General features: G+C 33.1%; 1 protein-coding gene across 1 annotated transcript; it reads right to left on the bottom strand.

The window, feature by feature from the left end:
• Window positions 1-325: 325 nt before the first annotated feature.
• Window positions 326-1,536, bottom strand: LOC124533892 (prisilkin-39-like). Its single transcript, XM_047109455.1, has 2 exons — window positions 1,376-1,536; window positions 326-1,065 (listed from the first exon to the last, which is right to left on the bottom strand). The coding sequence occupies exons 1-2, from the start codon at window positions 1,391-1,393 to the stop codon at window positions 463-465; spliced, it is 621 nt and encodes a 206-aa protein (XP_046965411.1). The 5' UTR covers window positions 1,394-1,536; the 3' UTR covers window positions 326-462.
• Window positions 1,537-9,226: the final 7,690 nt, after the last annotated feature.

Here is a 9,226-nt window from a genome sequence, read left to right as displayed (position 1 = left end):
AGTAAAAGTAAGCTGCTAATATATCTCAAAACAAAAGTTGTTCCTGCGTCTCTCGATAACGGATTACGTCAGCCTGGCTGTCTTTCGCTGATATGTTCATCATAAAGTCGATCGATGGAATCGCACTTTCAACTCGTTACCAACTCGATCTGATCGAGGCCTTGTATTCTCGTATGAGTTTAATGTATTATTCGAATACCATTTACGGCCCAACCAATGTTACGTAGTAAACATTCCACTTTACTTAAAACAGTTTAAAGCTATTGCGTAATCACGCATTTCGCAATGTAAACTCACTCATTTACGAAATAAAATGTATGTATTATTTTTTTTTTTACAAAAGATAGATTTATTTACAGAAACTTACATTAACAACAAATATAATACAGTTAACGTCTAGGTGCGATCACATGTTTTTCATAACATTAAATGTAATGAGATGACTAATAGTTTCTTTTTCGTTTAATGGTGAGGAGCGCCGTATGAGGATGAGATGGATGGGACTCCGTAGGATCCGGAAGGAGCACCGATGGTGTTGTAAGAGGAAGAGGGGGCGCTGTAGGAGATGGAGCCTCCGTGACCACCGGAGTAACCACCGCTGGAGTATCCGCCGCTGGAGTAACCGCCGCTGGAGTAACCGGAGTATCCGCCGGCGTAACCTTCCTGAGCCTGATGGTACTGAGCGACTTGAATGCCTTGTTGCAGGGATTCCAGTTCAACTCCTACGATTCTCTCGTGAGGCACACCGTAGACGGGAGCGGGGGCGCCGTAGTGGGAGGAGATACCGTGACCGTGTCCATGTCCGCCACTGATGGAGGATTGGTAAGCCTGGTTTTGGATTTCGTCCTTAAGGATGATGTGTCTGATTTTGTCGAGTAGATGGGGGTCGATGTGGTAGCCCTCGGAGGTCTGGTGGCCGACTGGAACGGAGCTGTAGTGGCCGCCACTGGCGAGGGGAGAGCTGTAGCCGCCGTGTCCTCCTCCAATCGAGATGGAAGATGGAGCGGAGTAGCTGTAGCCTACTGGGGGCTCAGCGACGGCGCAGCCGATGAGGGCGAGGGCGACCTGGAACGAAGGAACGGTCTTAATCTTATAGGTCATATACTACATACATTATTTAACACGATGTATTCTTAATTTAAATTTAAAATTTAAAATTCGAAAACGAACGTTCTATAAAAAAAACTAATTTTATCGAATTAAAAATTTAGAATTCACAATAAAAAACTACGATTCGACTGCACGTGTGTTACGATATAATTCTAAATTTGAATACGATCCAGGAATGGTGACGTCACAATTATTACACAAAACCGAAACACTAAATAACTTAATACTATCCAGAACACATCACTGCACTCCAAGTAACACTTACAATGCTCCACTTGGCCATTATGTAGTATGAACTCAGTGACTGGTCGATGTGATATGATAGCTCTTGGAATGGTCAGGCGCTTTTATATCGAAGACTTTGATGTCTACTTTTACTTTGGACCATCCGGCTGTGCTCAGACGAGGACGAATACGGGTTACGAATGAACTATATTTTTTTATTTTTCGAACAAAAACAACTAACATTTGATTACGATTTTGTCGGATGAGCGCGTGATGAAGAGAAACCGCATTCGTATAAGCGTGACTAGATTTCTTAAATTGATTTGGTTATATCTACGTTACGAATTAACTTACGCTAATAATAATTTAGATTAACTTCGGATATACGATGTAAATACATAATGTTTCCGTGATTTGATTGTTAAAATAATCAACTAAGAAATTACATTTGAAAATTAATAGTTCTAGTTTTAAATAAAAATAATAATTGTATTATATGCGTCACCGCTTCAGACATATATTGACAATTATGTTATATGATACGTAAGGAAACGTGATATTTCGGAAATCAATTCTAATTAGGAAATAATTAATTGTATGATATTATCTAAATTTACAAGCAAGTGTAATGGAAATGTTTATTTTATGTACATATATTTACTTCCCTTTATGCCAGCGTGAGTTTGTTAGCTTATCAGTTTTATATATTCACAACATAGCGATGGGACGATATGATATATTTTCATATATAGTCAATTAATTTAAGCATGATATTATCTTTATTTTAGCCGACATAAAAAATAAGGTCGCTTTTAATTGGGCGATGCATTATCTTCGCTCATTGTGACATATTTTTTTAATATGAGATTGCATATAAATCGTTTTTATTTTTATTATTTTTATAACACCGCTTGCTTTTTGTCCCATGATAGTTAGGATTTTTTTAAATTAAACATCGCGTTTAGTAAAGTCCGACCATATATTTATTGAAATCTAAATACATTTTGCTTGGTTTGGCGCTACTTATAAAATAACTCGTTCCTATTTAAATTTATATATGTAAGATAATATAATAAAAATCATGACTCGAAACAAATTTCGGTAGAAACAAAGACACTGGAGAAAATTAGTTATAACTGACCGATTATATAAACAGAGCGTGATTCTATGTTTATCCTGAGAGGCTATATCGTGAAGGTTTTGAGTAGAGACCGCGTGTTGACAAAAATAATAATCAGCTGATTTCCTTTCGCCGGTTCTTCTCAAGTCAGGGTATTTTCATTTCCGAACCGGTAGTAGTGTTTAATTTGACTATCGATAATCAAGTGAATTGAAAACTTGAATTGAATAAAGGAATTTGAGTAAAATCAAACTCAAGTTGGAATTTTAATAACAAAGATAGGACGCCCTGTAAGTAGACAGTGATGGTATTCGTGAGGTCCCAGACAGGGGTTGGAGGAGAACCACAAAAATCAAGTTTAGTGGCGTGTCATTACAGATGCAGACCCCTCTTTCTCGCGTAGATATCTAGCCCTCAAATCAAATAATTAACTATAATACAAATATGTGATTCTTAATAGAAATACATCTATAACCTTGTTTTACTACTTTCTTGATATATTCTAATAAAATAGTGTTCTGTGACTCATAGGTACCCCATTATCCTAATATGCCCAGGGCCCCAAATATGTTAAAGATGGCCCTGTTAAGATGCCTATGTTCAGTAGTAAATTGATGAATTTTATAATGATGTAGTTTACAATTGGTATATAAGCTATAGAAACAAGGGTAGATAATTCAATCAGGGGTCAGAAAAAAATGGTTATTGGACTTAATAGTGATTCTATAGCAGCTTGAAGTTTGGTAATATGCAATGCTCAATCTCGTATCCGGAAATCACGACGGAAAATGATCTAACTCTGATCCGATTGTCATCTTTTCTGATTATGAGAGTGTGGGTATAGTGAATGCACCTGTCTTTCCGCATACCCTGGTAATATCTCTTGATATGTTATATCATGTTACTAGCGTCCCGGCCCGGCTTCGCACGGGTGCAATACTTGACGACAACACATTAAAAAATTCTAAAATAATCAGTGTTACTTAACCATATTGTCTATGTTTTATATATAAAAACCTTCCTCTCGAATCACTATCTATTAAAAAAACCGCATCAAAATCCGTTGCGTAGTTTTAAAGATTTAAGCATATGTAGAGACATAGAGACTGAGAAAGCGACTTTGTTTTATACTATATAAAGAGTTACAGTATTTGTTTATTTATTTATTTATTTATTTATTTTATTTGGTTCTTCAACAATTTGTACACTGTTTATAATAATAAAATATAACAAAAATAACATTCTGTTCTAAGTGTCACAATTACTTATAGAAGAACACAGCATGCACTAAAAGAAAACAATCAACATCTTAACCTAATTAGAAAATTATTTCAATCTTAATTAAAAGGAAGTAAAAAAACAAAAAAAAAAAAGCGATGTAATAAATATATATATGGGACAGGATGTATCAACTTAGACTTCATTTTTGTTGCCCAGTACGATATTTTTCATGGACGCAATGGACGTAACATTTAGATCGACACTGTGTTGATATTCATCATAAGCATCATACATTATTTACATTTATTAACGACATCACATTAGAAAATTCTAAAATTATCAGTGTTACATAACTAAATTGTCTATGTTTTATATATAAAAAACTTCCTCTCGAATCACTCTATCTATTAAAAAAACCGCATCAAAATCCGTTGCATAGTTTTAAACATTTAAGCATATATAGGGTCATAGACTGAGAGAGCGACTTTGTTTTATACTATATCAAGATTATTATATTACTTAATTGTTTTATTCAATCTAATTGTAATATGTGTGATTTAAAAACGGTGATATAAAGAAATATACATTTATTATTTAACTGGAGCGTGTCGGTTCGTAAAAAAATCTTTTTTAAAAGATCAATTAATGTAAGATAATGTCGACACAATTAAAAAAGTGCAATGCTGCTATATATTATAAATGTTTATAATTTAAAGTGAAAATATATGTTTTTAGTGTAATATGTTTTTTTAATATATTCTTACTCATTATTATTTTAATAAAAAAGTAAAATTTGTTAGATTCTAATTTGAGGGTAGATTATAAAGAATAGGAATTTGACGACGTTTCATTTTTTCTTTTAAAATTATCTATACATATAACAAAAATGGAGTGCTTCTTTGTAATATTAAAATTACCACTTTTTTCTAAATGCAAATTATAAAAAAAATACACGTTACGTACATATACCTACCAAAATGCTATTTTTCACAATTTTTGTCTGTCTATTAGTTTGTTCCGGCTAATCTCTGGAACGGCTGAACCGATTTTGACGGGACTTTCACTGGCTGATGCAGTAAGAAGTAAGTTACTTCTGCTTCTAGGCTACAAGAATATTTTTTGTTAAACTCAAACGCGAAGGAAGTCACGGTCGCAGCAATATATATATATTTAATTTAATCATTAACTTGTAGGACTCATTAAAGCTAAGTGTGGCTACCTGACATTGGTTTCTGGTAACCGGTTCAATTTTTATTGCAACATCAACAATCACTTTTTTCTATTTATTGTAACGACTGCAACATGTACTTAAGATTAACTTTCAAAGTCAAAATAAAAACTTCGATTACTGCCTTTTTAAAAATTTTATATGTCGATCATAACATCACGCTTATATATCTAAATTCAAATAAAATTGTATTTAAAATTTTATAATACTGTGCATAAGATTAAAAAAGTAAAATTTTAATATTCAATAATATATATTGATCTATAACACTATAAAATATGCTAATTCGATATAATTGATACAAACAACAGTAAGACAGGAAAACATCTAATTAGCGAGCTTTATTTGTATTCTACCACCAAACTGCAATACTTAGTAATGTTGTTTTACTTGTTGTCTGGGTATTGTCTGGGTTTAAGGGTGAGTGAGCCAGTGTAACCAAACACACAGCAACAAGTGACATAGCGAACGCGTAACGCAACGGAGTGTATCCACTGTTTTTAATATGAGACTCAGATCCGGTAATTCTTACAAAAACCCACGTCGTGTAGAAAAACAATTAATACCAATTTTATTAGAGATAAAAACATATGACGTAACTTTGTACATTCCGAGTTAACGCACGGGTTTTACTTAAACCAACAATGGTTCAATCATCAAATTGTCTTTTAATTAAATAAATAATAATAATTATATTAATTTTATTCCAGAAAACGTATATTTTAATTCCAGGAAATAATAAAACGAAAACAAAATTAATTGCGACATAGTTCCAAGGCCTTGACTTTTATCTTGGGATCCTATATCTAGTAAATATTTAAATGAAACACATTATTATTATTCATATGTAATTTTGAATAAAAACATATGTATGTTAAATATATAACATATTGTTCGAACGTTAATGTATAATGTATTTATAGTTTATTTAAACTAAACACACACATAAGGTAATAAAACAATCAAATCTAACAGACCGAAAAGACGTTTCATCGTAATTGTTTTATGAATAACTTTAAAATTGCTTCTTACTTCACTAACATATTTTTTATATCATTCTGACACGAATAAACGAAATTTCTTAATGAAATGTTAGCAAGTGAAACAAAGAGAGACATAAGTGAAAAAGTTGCTCTCAAAAAATTCATTAAGGTAATATTCCTTATCCCCCACAGATGGTCTAGACCTAGGTATGGTTATTGCATCACGGAAGCACACGTAGGCGATCCCGTGCCCCACTATGGCGGGTATTGAGTACTGCAATCGGCCTAGTATCATATACCTGATTGGATACATAAGTATATTTTACTATTATCATGGTCTTCAATCTTCAAAACAATATGTGTGGCCTTCAGCGAGAAGAAATAGCAAGAAACTGTTCTTTTCAAATAAACAGATTTACAATGCTGTTAGTCCTGTGATGGAAGCGAGGCTAAAATTATTCTTTTCACTACCTAGTAACTATTTAAAAATATTTATATTAACAACGATACGTTATAAAAAATCAAAAACATTCAAAAATTAAACACAAATTTTCGCAGATTTAGGAAAAATAATAACCTCTTTAGTCCGTAATACCTAGTACTTATTATAATAAGGGTATTTTCTCACATGCTACAATTACTATAACGGCGAATACAATAAAAGTTGCCTAGTATAAAACCGCCGCTTTTGATGTCAGGTGCGCAACTATTGCGCCAGTTACTTTAAAAACAAGGTTATTCGATAAATCACAAGACCTGTCTGTCTAAAATATTTTCGTCTATCATTTCACTATGCAACTATTATTAATAAAGTTACGTAAATCGACAATTTCTACGTATACCATTTTGCCCACCGAGGTTTAACGACATAGACTTTTAAGACTATTAATGAAAAAAAAATCGATGTAATTAAACTTACAACAACAACGACTTTTCAAAAAGCCTTCAAATGACCCCTCTAATAGATTTCCCCTAAAGTATTATGTCAAAGTCATTTATAAACATCGCTTTTAATATAATTATGTATGCGGCTAACTTAGGTAAATATAATTGCTATGTATGTATATACTTAATGAACTCAATTTCCGTGTTCGAACATTATGTATTTTAAAAGTAACAGCTCGTAAATTTCCCACTGCTGGGTTAAGGCCTCCTCTCCCTTTGGAGGAGAAGGTTTGGAACATATTTCACGACGCTGTTCCAATGCGGGTTGGTGGAGTGCACATGGAAGAATGACTATGAAATTAGACACATGCAGGCTCCCTCACGTAGTTTTCCTTCACCGCCGAGCACGAGATGAATTATAAACACACGTTCTATATAATATTTAAATAAGAGTCACAAATTGTTAAATAAAAATATTAGTGTGTATATTCTCATTGCATATATGTATATTCATAATATACATATATGTGCTATATTAATTTGCTATGAGTCATGCGATCGCAAAGATAACTAATGCTTACATATAGTATTTACGTAATATCAGTTGGAACAATTCTCGTCTGTAGGTTTTTATGCAAGCCAAACTAGTCATTTATCACTTATTTAACCAAACAGCAACACTAATGCAAAGTTCCGGTTTGAAGGATGAGTGACCCAGTAATTACATAAGGCATAACCTGGTTCCTGGTTCATGGTACTTTGACAATGAAAGAAATGGTTAATAGTGTCTATAGTGCCGATATTAGCTTGAACTATTATTAGGTCAACAGCATGGGTATTTTAAATCGCTACATAGTATAAAACAAACTCACTTTCTCTGTCCCTATATTCCGATGTATGTATAAATGTTTAAAACAATGCAACGGATTTTGATGCGCTTTTTTTAATAGATAGAATGATTCAAGAGAAAGGTTTATATGTATAAGACATGCACAATATTGCAACCGTGTAAAGCCAGGGCCGGTCGCTAGTATATATATAATAATTAAAAAAAAACATATAAACACTTAAAGCGTCATTGTCAATGGGCCATAGTGACCACATACAATCAGGTGGCTCATATGCTCGTTTTCCAACCTATAGCATAAATAATAAACTATATATTATGTATATTATTTACAGTTTTTAAGCGCCAAATGAAAGTCAAACACCTAAAAAAACGTCTACGAATATATGTTTGAGACTGTTCTACCAGAAGGCATTCGAAGGATTCGTTATTCGTAGGTTAGTTACGCAAATACGAACGCGATTTTATTACAGTTCAACGATATTATCACACTAAAGTATGCCAAGGTTCCTCAGATGCGTTTGAAACATAGAAATTATATATTAAGATGGTGTCATATTGTTAAAACGTCACGCTTATTTACACAATGACTAATTTATATGTAAGTCGTGTTAAAATCGGATACGATTTGAATTATTTTCGAAATTTACTTATTTACATATGGTATGACATATTTAGTGAAAAAATATACATGAATAGCCGATGAAACAATAAATTCGATAGTTACATTTGTGTGCGTAACTAACACAGATGCACTTGGATAATTCGTTAAAGAACGAACCAACAACAACAACAGTCTGTAAATTTCCCACTGCTGGGCTAAGGCCTCCTCTCCTTTGAAGAAAATGAAATTTTGTACATATTCCACCACGCTGTTGCTGTTCCAATGCGAGTCGGTATATACAAAGTTGACGCAACCACTGGGCTATCTCGTGTCTCGTATAAAATTGTTTAAGAACGGCTAATTGATGCCTAGGTGGCTGTTTCGATTAAAACCATCCGTCTATGCAATACCCACTCATAATACTATATTCTACTGGCAAACAGCAATACTTAATATTATTGGTTTAAATGACGAGGGAACAAGCTCAAGGGATATACCGTCTTACCAAGGTCATGCATTGGTGACGAGGTATGTTCATGTTTGTTACAGTAACCATGTCTTTTACCACGTATCAGATGACCCATTTGTCAGTATTCATACATGTATGACATCTATACATATAATAAAATTGTCTGTTTGTGATATTAAAATAAACGCCTTTTATTAAATTCCTATGTCTGCTTGTCTGTCTGTCTAATCTATGCAACAGCTGAACCGATTTTGACGGGATTTCTAATATAATAAGAAGTAACTAAGGTTACAATAATAGTAAAAAGTTTTTGTTAAATCTAAACGTGAATGAAGTCGAGGTAGTAGTTTATATAAAATAACCGGAGAGAAAGCAAACGCTCGACCAACCTTTGTAATTTCCTAGATAAGGCCTACCACTTCTCAAATATAGGATTTTGTTATTTGTTAGATCAAAGAATTTGAACCAAGGCTATTAGGCTTTTCAAACCTTCAAAGCTAACCAATAAATCGTTATTCAATATTTTTAATGATA

This window comes from Vanessa cardui, chromosome 11 (assembly GCF_905220365.1).
Source record: "Vanessa cardui chromosome 11, ilVanCard2.1, whole genome shotgun sequence".
NCBI lineage: Eukaryota > Metazoa > Arthropoda > Insecta > Lepidoptera > Nymphalidae > Vanessa > Vanessa cardui.
The sequence above is the reverse complement of the archived record's forward strand: the minus strand, read 5'-3'. Positions and strand labels throughout refer to the sequence as shown.